This window comes from Neovison vison, chromosome 3 (assembly GCF_020171115.1).
Source record: "Neovison vison isolate M4711 chromosome 3, ASM_NN_V1, whole genome shotgun sequence".
In the NCBI taxonomy this organism is placed as follows: Eukaryota; Metazoa; Chordata; class Mammalia; order Carnivora; family Mustelidae; genus Neogale; species Neogale vison.
This window is the reverse complement of record NC_058093.1, coordinates 140,166,740-140,182,608: the sequence shown is the minus strand read 5'-3', so window position 1 is coordinate 140,182,608 and position 15,869 is coordinate 140,166,740. Positions and strand designations below refer to the sequence as shown.

The window sequence follows — 15,869 nt, the reverse complement described above, 5'->3', positions numbered from 1 at the left end:
AGGAGGCTTGGCAAATTCATGGCACTGATTAGAGGTGATCTTGCCTGGGAAGGTGTGACGGAGAGTACCCGGAGGGAGCTGCTTCAGACTCCCAACATCAGGAAAGAATATGGAGTCGAGATAAACTCAGTGTGAATCTCCAGGATGTAGGAAGCCTAGAACACTTGGGAAACGTGTGTCACGTTCTGCCTTTCTGTAGGTTCAGGACTCCAGCCTGAAGGCTGATAACACAAGGCCTGTTCAAAGATAAATTCTACACTGAGGCACAGACTTAGTTGCCTCCCCCCCCCCTTTTTTTTTCCTGGACTCTGTTTCTAGAACACAAAACAAAAACCAAAGGCACGCTGCTCTATAGGATCAAATGGCACCTGCTTTCCCCTAGTAGAATTTGGAGTCCTCTGAGTTTGAGTGCGATGGCCGTTGTGGCTGTCATGTTAATAACAGTAAAGCTAAGCAATTGTAAAAGGCTTTTTGAGTCTCTACTGTATACAGCCTAGAAGTCTGGGTATTGTCAGGAAGACGGGACAGATCAGGATAGGATGCGGGGATCCTGACGGTACCCCAAAAAACCCCAACAAAAACCCAAACTCTTACACGTGTCCCAAGAATGTGGAGGGTCTGAAAGGGAGGGAGAAGGCCCCGCTGTTGTCTTAGGTGTTTGTGGAAGGGTGCTTGGCCAGGGGTCTTGAACACCTACCCGTGCATCAGCCTAGCCCCATGTCTCTGGGTAGGTGTAAAAGTAAACCTCTCCTTCCCCAGGAAGAGTCTGTTGCGGAGAGGACTCACTGGTTCACTGGGGGAGGACAGAGCCGGGAATAATTTGGACTCAAAGCAGAAGGCTTTATTTTTTAAAGAATTTAAAAATGGCACAAGCAAATAAGTTTTCAGAAGTTACTTGGAACTAGGAACGCATAATTCAGAGCAACCATAAAAGTTAATTCCCCTCTGTCTCTTTTTAAGTGTCTGTTTGCATAGGTTTCCTTTTTGCTCTATTAAGAAATGTTTCTGAATGAATATAAAATCCTATTGGAATATCTGTAACGTGTCAAGAATAGTCCACGTGTGCTTTTCTCCATGGTAACCATTTATGATAGATCTTTCTTTTCTTTTTGTAACATAGTCTATGCATGGAACATTGAAAAGTATTGAAGGGCCTCCAAACTTGGGTATAAACTTGCCTTTGAGCATTAAGCCTGCAACTCAAAATTCAGCAAATCAAAACAAAGAGGATACCAGATCCATGAATGGGAAAGAGAAGTTGGAAAAGAAGTCTCCGTCACCTGTGAAAAAATCCATGGAACCCAAGAAGGTGGCCAGTCCCGGCTGGACGTGTTGGGAGTGTGACCGCTTGTTCACGCAGAGAGATGTTTACATTTCCCATGTGAGGAAGGAGCACGGGAAGGTAAGAGAAAGAGGCCCCCACGGGGGTGAGGAGGAGCACAGGACTGGGCAGACGTCCAGCACTCAGGAGCTTGGCTCTGCCAATAATTAACAAACAAGGAAGAAAGGAGGAGAAAGAGAAAGTGATGTTTGGAAAACTATTAGTATTTGTATGACTTAATGTGATTCTTTCCTGAGTTTGGTAGTGGGAAGGGATACTGCATCCTTCCTGAAGCTATCCAGGAGAAGCTCAGTAACTGAAAAGTCACTGAAAAATCTGGATTTGGAATATTTATGTATATATATATATATCTTCCTTCTTTTTAAATAATAAGTACACATCTCCAACTAATAGGGATTTTTTTAAGCCCATTATTAGACCTCATGAAACTAGCAAGACAGTTTTGTAATATGGTTCCAATAGTCTTAAAGTTGGATTGTTTCCGTTAGGATATGGAAAGAAGCTGCATTGCATTTGGTTTTTGTAGACCTGTAGTCTCTTATTCTATAGTAGCCCTCCCTCCATTCTGTTTTACTTTTTAACCTACTGTTGATTTCTTGGAAAAACTGGGTTACACGTCCTGTAGATTATTGTGCGCGTTTCTGGATGTGGGTAATTGTTTTCTTTTGATATTGTTTAATTTGCTTCGCTTTATCCCATAATTCCTAGAAATTTGATTAGATCCAGGTTGAGTTTTTAGATACAAATAGGTGCTACATTGTTTCTGTATCAAATCCTGAGGCACCTAATAGCAGCTTCTTTCTCTTAGCGATACTATGATCCGTCACTGGGTTCCGATACAGCATTCTTTTAAAGAAACCACTTGAACTGCTTTAACTTAAGGCAGTAGAACCAAAGCGTTTTCCTTGGGGAACCTGTGTAAAAAGAATCTAGGAATTGGCTTGTGATTAGTACATACTAGATACTTGAAAAGTCCATTAAGTGAGGGCGGCCTGGATGGCTCAGTTGGTTAGGCGTCTGCCCTTCGCTCAGGTCGTGACCTCAGGGTCCTGGAATCAGCCCCGCATCAGGCTCCCTGCTCAGCTGGGAGCCTGCTTCCCCCCTCTGCTTCTGCCATCCCCTGTTCATGCTCCTGGGTGTGCAGCATGCACTCGCTCATTCTCTCTCTCTCTCTCTCTCTGATGCATAAATAAAATCTTTAAAAAAAAAAAAAGTTTGTTAAATTAAGTGTTCAAACATGACTTCATAATCTCATTGATACTGTTTTATTGGAGCAGCTCATGTAGCTGACATGTCTTTATTTGGTCTGACACACTTAATTTATTCTCTCTTTGTGTAAGTATTACTTACTTACAGAATATATATGGCTCCAGTAGCACATGGCTTATGTTAATCATCTCAAGTTCAAGCTTGCCACACGGACTGTAACATCTCAGAATACTCTTGCAAATACTGGGCAGTTCTTGAGGGGCAGTACTTGGTTAACCTCCTGTATGAATTCACTGCCTCTAGTTATTTTGCCAAGCCTGATGTGCTGATTCTGGGAAAAGGCTTTTTTTTCCCCTTGGAGCCAAACTGGATTTTACAAATACTAAAACAGGAGCAGACTTCAATCTAGTAGCCCACGGCTTTCATTATGTATACATTTGAGATTTTTGTATCCAGCTTGGAACATTTTAAAATTCTTTCTTTTCTTCTTCTTTTTTTTTTTTTTTTTTTTTTTTTAAACTGCCTTTATCTTGCACATCCAACAATTTTTGGATCTAGAATATAAAATGAAGGACAGCTCCAAGACAGATTTGGTGGGGGTAAATTTAACACTGACTCCAACTACCTGCTCTCGGATGGAAGCCGGTGCTGAGCTGGCCGGGGGAGCAGGTACGCTGTGTGCCGCGGGTCTGTTTCCGCTGGAGGCAGCCGTTCATCCAGAGGAAGTGTTAGGCTTAGTGGGATTTTGGGATTAGCTTTGAAGAAGCTAATCTCCTTTTGGAAGGAGGCAGATAGATTAGATTGCAGTGTCCATGCTGCTCCCTCGTCCTCTGGAAAGAGCTAAAGGGAGGTGGGGAAGGGAGGAAAGAAACGTCTTCATACAAACCAGTGAAATGAATGGAGGCCTGACTGTGCGTCAGAAACCAGGGACCAAGTTCTACCATGCGAACCAGCCCGGAACCCTGCACTCCCGGACAGCCCACCTACAGACTCCTTGTCTCTGTTCCCGTTCTGTTCTTCCCTCCTGTCCGAATATTCATTTTAACCCCACACTTCAAATCTCCTGCCTTCTGCCCTTTTCTCTCTTCTTTCTGATGGCCATGAAGGCACCTTGCCAGCTTCACTTTTCCATTCCTGTTCCCCCCACCCCCCCCACCCCCCGCCCTTGGCCACCTATGGGTGTCAGCTCACCACACCCACCTCCTTATTGTCAAGGCAACTGGACAATTTTCGTCTTTACCTTGGCCCGAAGCCTGACCCTCCCCTGCCCTCACCCCTGCAATATTTCGCATGATTGGCAGGTCTTCCTAAAAGCATCTTCTACCCTAAGTTTGAATACTGCTCTCCCTCCTGGGTTTTCTCATGGTTGCTGCAGTGCCCATCAGGTGTCTGTCCTGGAAACAGCCCCCCCCCCCCCGCCATGGGGAAATTTCGGTTACCCTCGTGGCTTCACTTCCCGTATATATGTGCAGATAACTCCCACATCTCTGTCTCCAGAAAGAAGAAACCAGCTGTGGTTTCTTGCCTGCATTCCAGTCCCCCAATCCAACCACTTTCTCAGCTCTTCCAGCTTCTTGGACAATTCACAGGCGCTCTTGGTCTGCCCGACAGGGAACCCAGGCTTGCCCCCAGTCCCCGGCTTCTGCTGCCCAAAGCCTGGTGTCCAGCCTGGCTTGACGCTTCCTTCCATCTTTGTCCAGGCCACTCTGGCTTCAGAGAGGCCTCCCCGAAGTGCGTTCCCACTGGCCTCAGCTGCCCGGCGGCTGCCCAGGTCACTCCCATCTCCCCAATCTCACGTGGGGTGCACTAGACAAGTGAGACTGCTCTGCCTGCTTCATTTATTTTTTAAAAAGATTTCATTTACTTGCTTATTTGAGAGAAAGCACGCACGCAAGCATGTGAGCCGGCAGAGGGGCAGAGGGAGAGGGAGAAGCAGACTTGCTTCGGACGCGGGGCTGCATCCCAGGGTCCCGGGATCGTGACCCGAGCCAAAGGCAGATGCGTAACCAGCTGAGCCACCCCGGGGCCCCTGCCCCACCTGCCTGAGACACTGTTCGTCCGTTCGTCTCGGGGGCTTTACGGGAGTGTGCTGCCCTGGTGCTGACTGCTCTGAGTCCTTTGGGTCTTAGCTTCGACCTCACCCCATCTGGAAAGCCTTCCTCATCTGGAGAGCTTTCCTCGGCCCCTTCCCCTACGTGTTTCCAGGGCAGCCCGGGCTTCCCTTACCCTGACTCATCCCTCTTCGAAGGCTGCCTCTTACCGCTTTCTCCCAATAGCTGCTTCTCTTCCTCTTCAGTTCCTGTCCGGAACAACTGGGGGCCTTCTGTCCCTAGCCCACAGCACGCCGATAGATAATTCTCGAATTAATGGATCAAGAATGAGTGCTGACTTGGACGACATCTTATCCCCCATTAGACTTAATTTCTCTTCTTTAAAATGGGAGTAATTACATATTTAGGGACCACACAGTGTCGTGTGCCTAGAAGGAACCTAGAAGGAACCGCTGTGAGGTGATCAGTGACCTCCAGTCCTTTTGGATTTAAGGTGAGACATAAATATGAAATGATGAGGGATTTGAAAGTGGTATCTGGCTAAAGGTCCCAGGAGAGCACAATTTTTTATTTCCACCAGGTGAGAAATTACTGGAAAGATCTGATTTCATCAGATTACCCAGTGAAATACCATTATGTAAATGTTCTGACCCAGAGCACTATGAAGGGATACTTCATTTTAATACTGTAATCATGCCTAAAAAAATAAGTGTGTGTGTATATATAATTTTGAGAATAATGTGAGCACATTCTGCCAACCACAGCGGTTTGCTTTAGTGTTACTGCTGCTGATACAGTTATTTTGGAGAAAAGGTATTGCGATAGGAGTAAGCCTACTTGGCATAAATTAAAAACTCCTGTCTGGGTAATTCACTGCTGCTTTTAAGATGGCCTCTTTTGGTCTCAATAATTGTTTCTGATTTTTTTTTTTCTCTCTACTCAATTCCTGTCCAAAAAATTTTTTACTAAAAATATTGTATGGAGTTCCACATCAGAACAAAGATCTTCAGGAACTTTGTCTTCAGGGTTCAAAACCATGGTTCCAGCTGTGCTAGTTATTTATTTTTAGTAGCTAGTTTCTTTATTTCAGTAATGTATGTATATATATTTTTTTACTAGTACGCATGCACTATCCACTAACAGTGGTTTTTAAAAATTTTTTAAAGTAATTTGTTGTAATTAGATATTAAGTCAAATAAATTTTTAAAAAGTGGGGGCAGATAATCCATAAAAATCTACAGAGATGTAATAATTTAAGAACAGTTTGCCACATTATTATTTTAGCCATAAAGAGTAGTTAAAGCAGCCTGATGAGATTGATTGATTGATTGATTATCTAAGATTTTATTTACTTATTTGAAAGAGAGTGTGAAGCAGAGGGAGAGGGACAAGGAAGACCCCATGCTGAGTGACGAGCCCGACCTGGGGCTCGATCCCGTGACGGGAAGATCGTGATCTGAGCTGAAACCAAGAGTTGGAGGCTTAACTAGCTGGGCCTCCTGCACACCCCAAAGCAGCCACATTTAGAAGCGATTCTTAACTGAACTTCAGTACAGAGAAAGCAGAATAAAATCAGTCACTTTCTAAAGCTGATATTATTGTTTTGTTATGGGCAGGTTGTAGCTGCCTTTTTAAATTACAGTGCTCTTTGAGGACAAGTTCTAAATCTGTTATTGTAGCTTCCATGGTTTGTGATGTTGCCCATTTGGAAAGGGGAATTGGTGTCAGTTGCATCTAGGTTTGGACATTAAATAGTTTTTTTGGTCACAGAAATCCTCTCATCTTGCCCGTGTCCCTGCTCTCAGATCAAAAACAGGAAGATGAGCTCGTCATTATCATTATCCTGACGGTCTTGTCCCAGCCGTGAGTCCTTCCCCAGATAAATGTACAAATACACAGAATTCTATGTACAATTTTAGGGGCTCATGTACCGCCTGACATTCTTTCTTGATTGCTTTAGGGGTCTTCTAGGAACCTCATATTGGAATCCCCTCAATGAGGTAACGTGAGGTCAGATCACACAGTCTGCACTTAGGTAACCTGATAGCAAGTTAAAAAGTGAAAGTTGCCTGTACTTGTCCGGATCTAGAAAATTACAGGCTGATCTGTGATAATTATTTATAGCCATTTGGTTATCTGCTGCGCTACACGTTGAGAGATCATTATGGAACTTTTTTTCAAAAAAGATTTTATTAAAAGGCTGGTTTCTGGGCTGCAGCCCAGTGGTTTCTGATCCAGTAGGTTTGGGATAGAACCTCATGAGCTGCGTTTCTTAGAAGTCTGCCCTTTGAGGGGCACCTGGGTGGCTCAGTGGATTAAAGCCTCTGTCTTCGGCTCGGGTCATGATCCCGGGGTCCTGGGATTGAGCCCTGTGCGGGGCGCTCTGCTCGGCGGGGAGCCTGCTTCCCCTCCGCCCCCCTCTGCCTGGCTCTCTGCCTACTTGTGATCTCTGCCTGTCAAATAAATAAGTAAATAAGAAGTCTGCCCTTTGAGAGCACCCCCCCCAATTTATCCTGTGTGGCAGTAAAATCCCCTAGAGCCCACTGATTTTCGCAGTAAGTTTATTCTTGCACGTGTAGTTTGCTGTGAGTTTTGGCACTTCAGTGGGGCAGCTGTCCTTTCACTGATGACTCAGTGATCAAGGTGGTTTCTTTCAGTCCTGCCCTCTCCACATAGGGGTCATTGTAGGGCCGGGGGTGGGGAGGTGGGGGGTACGGACTGGAGAATCCATCCGGTCCTTACACGCCCTTATTCTGGATGTGACACACAGTGCGTCATTGGTCAGAAGGAGTCATGTGACCAGCCCCAGTTGTAGCCGACAGAAGTGTGTGGTCTTGTGTGCACCGAAGGGGAGGGAAGGGCAAGCAGTGTTGATCACACTTGTACTGTGGCTGCGCAATGACCTGGGGTGCTCAGGGGCCCACTGCGCCCACTTCAGATGGAAAGGAGGCAAAGTCAGAGATGCAGAGAAGGAACTAGGAGATGTGGCACTCTGAATTCAAAGATGAAATGACAAGTGGGCGACTCATTTCCATGTCTGAAATTTACTGACGATTCCATGAGGGACAGGAAATGAAGAAAAATAAAATGCCTTTGAGAAAGATTAATAAGTTATTTAGAAAATGTGGCTCAAATAAGAGTATATTTTTCCAAATTTTGATTTTGGCCAGAATAGATGCTTTTTGTTTGTTTTTTGGAGTCTTAGGAAGATTTGCTTTTAGGGTGAAATGTCTGTATGTGGTCAGGGGTCTGTTATAGCCACTTTAGGAGGCATTTTTCTATAAAATCACTGGAGGTTTCTCCAAACAAGGGTGAAGGCTGCACATACTTATTTGCATACGCCTAGTTATGTAGTCGAAGAAAAAGACCCGCCTTCTCTGTTAACTTCTCTTACTGCCGCGCTGCACATGTTTTCTGATTACACTGTGGGACAGGGCACGTTACCACACACCCTGTTGGGTGTTAAGTGTAAAACCCCAAATCTGGGGATGTACAATAAAATTAATATACAGAGTGGTAGGCCGGTGTGTACATGTTTTGAGCCCCAGTAACCGGACCGGTGGGCTTGCCTCTGGAAGTCTGTTAGGATTTAGGCACTGGTGGGGCCTGAGCTGGAGCTGCTGGGGGCCCCGGTTGGAGGGTCCCACTGCCCTGTGATCAGAGCCCGGGAGCTGGTAACAGAGCTCGCGGCTAGACCCCACCCAGCTGCGGGTCTGATCTCTTCAGAGTACAGTGCAAGTCTGTCTGTCCTGCGGGGACCCTCCCTGTGTGTGTTTAAGGTGGAGTGCGGTGCCTTCTCACGTGCACCTGCTCCATACCTGCTCCGCTGTGCCTCTCCTTGTGGGTCCAGCCATAGAGAGCTGCCCGAGGGCCCTCACGTGCACCTTTCTTCCTGGACTCGTTGCCTGGTGTGCTCGGGTAGACCGGATTCAGCTAGTCGTGGCTGGTAGACGTGCCCGAGCCTACTTGGCCCCTTTCTATTTCTCCATGTACCTGTGACTGCTGCAGTCCAGGCCCAACGTGGGAATCCGGTCTTCACTGTGTTCTGCCTTTGACCCACTGTGATCTCCTTGAGGGCAGGGGACTCCCGGTGCGTAAAAGGAGGAGCCCGTCGTACTGTGGAATGAATGAAAGTGCACAGGAGGCCCGCAGTGGTGTGCTGGTTATTTAGGCTGTTGTGACCCTCAGTGTGGCCCAGTCAACGGGCGCTACAGATACCAAGTTGTACCTTTGCACTTGAAGTAGGGCGCCTACGGTGCTCTTCTCCAAAGCCCGCCCCCAGCAAGGCGCACAGGCAGCTGCTGATTCGAGCTGGGTGCTGCCCACCACCCCGGAGATGTTTACGGACATCTGGGCCACTGTGGGATGCTGCCCACAAGGCCTGATCTCTTTCATTTTGGAGTCTGAGGAGGATGCCTCGGGCTTTTCCTGTTTATCACTAGAGGCTAAGGCAGTTAAAGCTCCCTGGAGGCTAGGCCGGTGCTGCTGCTGAGCGGGAGAAAGATTCTTGGCTTGTCTGCTCCAGGTGCTGGGAGGTCGGTGCCAGGCCCTGCTGGCTTAAGAAGCTTTCTCATGGAAAATATCGCCTTCGGCCAGAGGCTTAATTCCCTCACTGCCACAGACGGAGCAGTTTCCATTCTGTCTGTTTGCACCGCCCCAGACTGATGGCCGCCACAACCCTTCCTCTTATCTGTCAAAGCTCTGTCCCTTCCTGTGCCCATGGGGCTCTGGGATGAGAGTGGTTTCCTCCCAGACTTGAAGTTCCCAGATCTGCTCTGGGGTTAGGTTTCTCCGTCCAATCAGTGCTGAACATGGTCATTAGGCTTTAGAACATTGGTACGATGTTTGGATCTGCTGTATTATGTGGGGAGACTTACGTTCCCGTCCAGGATTGCAGCATGGATTTGTAATTTCTTTCAGAAAGTACATCCCTAAATCCAAGTGGCAGACCAGATTTTTAGATTTTAAGAATTTAGCGTAGGAGGGGCGCCTGGGTGGCTCAGTCATTAAGCATCTGCTTCGGTTCAGGTCATGATCCCAAGGTTCTGGGATTGAGCTCCGCGTGGGCTCCCTGCTCAGCGGGAAGCCTGCTTTTCCCTCTCCCACTCCCCCTGCTTGTGTTCCTTCTCTGCTGTCTCTGTCAAATAAATACAATCTTAAAAAAGAAAAGAAAAGAATTTAGCATAGGATTCTGTGTCTAAGTTGATACTTCTTCCAAGCCCTGAGCAAGCAGAAAACAATTTCTGCATACCGTTAAGTGGGAGGTAGTGAAAGAAAGAAAAGCCATTCTAGCCATTATTGACTTCTGAGGGACCCTAAAATGGCTCTAGAAGGTAACTGAGAGCTCACGAAACCCCACTCAGTTCAGTTAGTGGACGGGAAGACTTGAGACCCAGAAGGACTGTGGCCGTTTTCAGACTTTAACTTGTGCCGCGAGGGCTAGAACCCAGCAGCCCCTCCCTCCACCTCAAGGTCGGAGTGTGGGGTCTCCAGGTTAGGGGTGAGAACAGATCTTATTTGGCAGAAGAAGAGCCAGTGCCCCAGGCGAGACGAGCAAGGAGGAAGATTCTGCTGCTTGATTCCATAATTCATTAATTCAGCAAGCCCCATGGCTTTTCCTGTGTCCACTGCCCGCGCTGCTGCACGGATGCCTTTGGAAGGGCCGTCGGGGAGAAAGTGGGACTCTGTATGCACAGAGGCCTTTTCTCTTTAGAGCCCCTCAGAGCCTAGGAATTGGAAAGCAGCACCAAGCAGGGACGCTGCGGGGACCTTCAGCCTGAGCCGTCGATGGTGCCGGGCCGCGGGACCTCATCAGTACGCTTCACCAGACAGCCGGGAGGGTTAGTGTGTGCCGGAGGCCTGGACTCGGTGGGTTTTAGTGGTAGCTCGTGGGATCTCTGTGCTTGCTTGTTGAGCATATTTACAGACGTCTAACAGATGATCGGATAAAAACCAGTGATTATCTGGAAGAGGGATGTCTAGTTTCTTTTGTCTTCTGATTTGTGGAAATAAGTGATCGCAGAGGGAGCCAATTCTAGTCTTCAGACACTATGTTTTAGTATCTTTATTCTTAAATATTTATTATTAAATATTTGTACTTTTGTAACACTGATTGGAGGGGACATATCGTTCACAGTGACTTTTTTCCTACTCAGGTTGCTTTTTAAATCAAAAGGGCAAAAAAAAAAAACAAACCCACTGTATTCTTTCTTGTGGTCCCTCTTAAGGACTGGATTCTCTGAGAACAGAGACAATAGAGAAATAATGTGTCCCCCATCTATACGCATGTATTTGAGGAAACAGAGGCTGAGAAGATGGGGAGCGAAGCTGGACCAGACCCAGAAGAAGCTGGCAGCAAAGGTTTTCTCGTACTCATGTGGCCTTTGAGTCCCGAATGTCCTAGAGCCGGTGAACTGTAGCCGTGCAGAGCCCCCGGCGCCGTCGCTGCTGCTTCTCTCATTGTGAGTGGGAAGGATGGCAAATAGCAGGGTTGCTTGGGGAGGACCTTTAGTGAAGTGGGTGTAGGAGCGTGGAGGCGAGTGAGTCTGCTGACAGGGAAGGGGCACGGGGTCTGTTCGGGCCTGTACACGGGAGCCCCAGAGCTCCACTGCATGTCCCCACTGGTCACTTGTGGTAGAAGCAGAGGCCCCGGGCTGACACGTACCCTTGGTGATCCCGTGACACCCCAGCAGGCATTTTGGAGTTCTGGCGCCACGATCCTGGCAGCCTGTCAGAGTGTCTGTCATTCGCTTGGCGTCCCCCTAGTCCCCGGTCCCAGGGTCTGATGTGGCTCCGGGCACAGAGACTGCCGTGGGACACGTTTCTTTCCTGTCTGCTCTGGGTTTGGCCTTTCATTACTCTGCCTCACTCACGGCTCTGGGTTTTCGTTTTTTGGTTGTACGACCTCATCCACATACCGCCTAGTCCTACAACCAGAAAGTTAGAAGAGACTGGTTTTGGTTTCATTTGTTGTTGTTTTATGTTTTTATTTATTTATTTTTAAAGATTTTTATTTATTTATTTGACAAACAGAAATCACAGTAGGCAGAGAGGCAGGGAGAGAGAGGGGGGAAGCAGGCTCCCTGCTGAGCAGAGAGCCCGATGTGGGGCTCGATCCCAGGACCCTGAGATCACGATCTGAGCCAAAGGCAGAGGCTTAACCCACTGAACCACCCAAGTGCCCCTTATTGTTGTTTTAAAGCCTTATATATTTAATGAGAGAGAGCGTGTGCACAAGCCTGTGCAAGCTGGGGGAGGGGCAGAGGGAAAGAGAATTGGAAGCAGGCCCCACAGCCAGTGCAAGCCTGATATGGGGCTTGATCTCTCCTGCCTGAGATCGTGACCTGAGCTGACATCAGGAGCCGGATGCTTAACTGCCTGAGCCACCCAGGAGCCCCTTGTTTTTTGTTGTTTTTAAGCGAGCATAGCAACTAGCTATGGCCTCCGTGGCCTCATTGACGTAGAAACAGTACTGTGATCCTGGCGGTCCCCAGGACATAGCCTGAGCATGCCGTAGGAAAAACAAACCCTTCTTACTTAGTGTTCCAGCTTGTTTTTTTCCTGGATTGATCACCTACTCTGTTAACTAGATTTGGTTCTGACTTACTGAGACTTGGCTCTGTTTTCTCCAAGAGTGTAAGACCGTGGTCTAAATCGGGGTTCTCAAACTATGGGTCACAGGCTGGCCACCCATTTTGTAAATAATTTATTGGAACACAGCCACACCCACTCATTTATGTATCATTGTGGCTGCTTTTGAACTGCAAGGCACAGTTGAGTAGTTGCAACAGACTTTATGGCCTGCGAAGCTTAAAATATTTACTGTCTGGCCCTTTACAGAAAACGTCTGCCAACCTCTGGTCTAAATTTATACTCTGTGTTTAAATATTTCCCCAAAACCACTCCGTTCCAATTTGTAGAAACTTGGATGGTTCAGTACTCAAGAGATTGTTTTTCTTGATGATTTCAGACATATGTAGTCTGAGTTTCCTATGCTGTGCTCAGCTCACTACCCATTTATTTGTATATTCTGGGATGTAGTGAGACCAGAAGATCTCGCTTGTGTCCTAGACATTAAATTCACAGTGAGGACTTTGGAATTTACAACCTACAATATTCCACACTTAGGGGAAGGCTACCTGCCTGTGTAAAAAAACATTTCTCTAGGACAGTGTGGGTGGCTTGGGTAAGCCGGTTTGCTGCTTAGAACTTATCCTCAGGGGTGCCTGGGTGGCTCAGTCGTTTAGGGTTTGCCATCGGGCTCCCTGCTCGGCAGGAGGCCTGCTTCTCCCTCTCCCACTCCCCCTGTTTGTGTTCTCTCTCTCACTGTCAAATAAATAAAGTCTTTAAAAAAAAAAACAAACCCAACAACTTATCCTCTATAACTGTAGGTGGTATCTTATAAATGGAAAGGGAGTGCCCAGTTTTGGGGGCACACACTGACGATATTTGGATCTAAAATGAATCGATGAAGACAGTGAAATCTCTATGAAGCATTCTTTCTTTTATTTATATCCTGGTGAAAAGTTTCAGGATATCTCAGTGAAAATTATACTTTTATTCATGTAATACATACACTGAGGATGTTACATATTTCTTTAGTGAATTTCCTTTTTAAAAAGCAAGTTTCTTGGGTTGTAATTAATATTCAATCTTAGTACATTTCTATTCTATAGAAAAGCTCGTTTATTGTATGGGAGACGTAGTAGACTCTAGATTTTTTTTGGCCTGTTCAGGTTAATCAATCTATACGGTTTCTCTTTTTCAGTCCTTGCTTTATCTGGGCACTTGCATATTACAGGGACGAGGCGCTATTCTCAAACTATTTAGAACAGGCGTTCCTTCGTACTTTGGGAATGTTTAGCTTTCATCATGTTTGTTCTTCTGTGTGTACCCTTTTTTAAAAAATTCTATAAATATTTACCAAGTTGCACAGCATTTGTTATGCTAAGGAAGAAATGATAATAGTTCTTGTCCTACAGATGCTTACAGCTGGGTATAAAAAAGCATAAATATTTTTAAAGCTGCTGCTAGTGTGGGCCTTAGAGGAACCACAGGGTGGACTGTAGTTAAAACTAAGGGAAAGGGGCTTCCCGTTCAGCTCTCTGCTCAGGCTTTCTGAGGCTCTGACCAGAGCAAACGATAAAATACAGCACAGGCTTAAAAGAGGTCGGAGGAAGACGGAGTGAAATTAAAAATTAAAGTTGCATGTGATACGTGGACAAGAAGGATTAGAGTCGCCTCTGAGGCCCACAGAAGCAGGGCTTTGAGCATCACTGTTTCTTGGTGAATTGGCTGGGGCTGGGGGATGCCTGGGAAGGCTTCACAGAAGAAATACTACCTTGTGAGACACCTGGGTGGCTCAGTCAGTTAGGTGTCTGCCTTCGGCTCAGGTCATGATCCCAGGTTCGTGGGATCGAGTCCCGCATCGGGCTCCTTTCTCAGTGGGAAGCCTGTTTTCCTCCTCTGCCTGCTGCTCCTCCCCCTGCTCATGGTGTCTCTCTCTGCCTCTCTAACAAATACATAAATAAAAATCTTTAAAAAAAAAAAGGAAAGAAAGAAAGAAATACTATCTTGCTATGTACCTGGTGGATGCTTGGGAGGAATTCACCCAGTGTATGAGCGGAGGAGGGGTGTGGCCCAGCCCCCCACGACATTCTAAGTGATGGCTGAGAAGTCTTTCCGGAGTGTGAGGCCCTGGAAGGGTATGGTCGAGGTTGGGATTGGCGAGGTAGGCAAGTCCAAAGACCTCCACCCCTGAAGGTACAAAGAAGAGGAGAGCTGGCCGAAGGGGCCAAAGGTTGGAGTGGGTCTCGAGGAGAAGGAAGGCTGTCTTTGAAGGGCAAGGGGGGAAGGCGCCATTGTCTTCAGAAGATGTGATTTGAGTGGCTTTGAATGCAGCATTTACGAAGTTCTAAGAGATGCAGTCAGGAGTGGTGTACAGAGGATTAGATTGTGGACGGCCTTGAAAGCCAACAAGTGGGGCGCCTGGGTGACTCAGTGGGTTAATTGTCTACCTTCGGCTCAGGTCATGATTCCAGGGTCCTGGGATCGAGCCCCCCATTGGGCTCTGCTCCTTGGGAAGCCTGCTTCTCCCTCTCCCACTGCTTGTGTTCCCTCTCTTGCCACATCTCTCTGTCAAATAAATAAATAAAACCTTTAAAAAATTAAAATTTAAAAAAAAAAAAAAAGGAAAGGAAAGCCAAGAAGTTTGGATTTTTTCTTACACCCAAGGAGAGACAGGTGATGAAAACCCCTTCATCCTGCCCTCTGCGGTTACAAGGGTGACTCTGTGGCCCCGTGAGGCCCACCCCTCTGCCTGTGGCTCCCTCCAGCCCCCTTCTCGGGCCACTGGAGGGCCTCACCACCACACTCGTCCACTGTCCCCTGCATCTTCACTTTTTCCCAGATTCTCAAAATCCTAAGGTTCGCCATGGTGCCTGTTAACCTGACTGAACGGCCTTCCTGACCCACTTGCCTGTCGCCTTTTCCCTCTGCTCCGCTTTACAGCCAACATCCCCGAGATTGCTCTGAATCCCTGCGCTCCCCACCCCCCTCCCGCTGAGGTGACCCTGTTACTGCCCCCACAGAAACTGCTCAACTAGTTCTGCAGGTCGAGGCACTTGGGCCCAGGGGTCTTGGCTTTCTCAGTGCTGTCGTTTGAGTTGAAGCGGTTGTCAGCTAGGTCCTTCTTGAAATGCTTTCTCTGCTAGCTAGGCCTCTGGGTTCTCATCCTGCCTCACCGGTAGCTTTTTTTGGTCTTTCTCCTCTTTCCAGCCCGTAAATTTTGATGTGCCCTTTATTCTCAGAAACCGCTCATCCTGGCCCATGACTTTAAATGCCATCCACAGTCAGCCAGCTCACAGAGTTCTGTCTGTGGCCTGGACCGCTCCCCTGAGCTGCGTACTTGAATCTAACCACTTAGTTAGCGTCTCTGCTTAGATCTCCAAAGGGCTTCTTAAATTCAATGTATCCAAAATGTAATTCTTGATTCCTCTCCTTCCCTAAACCTGCTTCTCTCCTACTTTTCCTGGTCAGTAACTGGTAACCATTCTGCCAGGTGCCCAGCCAAGGAATTTGAAGGGCTACTTGATGCCCTTCTCTCTCTCCTTTGTCATCCACCGTCAGCCCGTCCACAGACCTACCTTTGTGATATACACCAAATCGAATCACTTGTCATCACCTTGACTTTCCAAACCCACAGCACTTCTTCTGTCCCCTGGATTGTCACAGATAGCCTCCTCACTGGTTCACTAGAGAAAGATAAG

General features: G+C 47.2%; 1 protein-coding gene across 7 annotated transcripts in view; it reads left to right on the top strand.

The window, feature by feature from the left end:
* Positions 1-15,869, top strand: part of ZNF532 (zinc finger protein 532) — a 105,098-nt gene that overhangs the window by 76,588 nt on the left and 12,641 nt on the right. For 6 of the 7 annotated variants that reach the window (XM_044242887.1, XM_044242886.1, XM_044242885.1 and 3 more), the window contains one exon: positions 1,121-1,402. The exons of the other annotated variant lie outside the window; for it this stretch is intronic. In XM_044242887.1, coding sequence (XP_044098822.1) covers positions 1,121-1,402 — 282 coding nt within the window. The remainder of the gene's footprint in view (positions 1-1,120; positions 1,403-15,869) is intronic. 7 annotated transcript variants of the gene reach the window in all.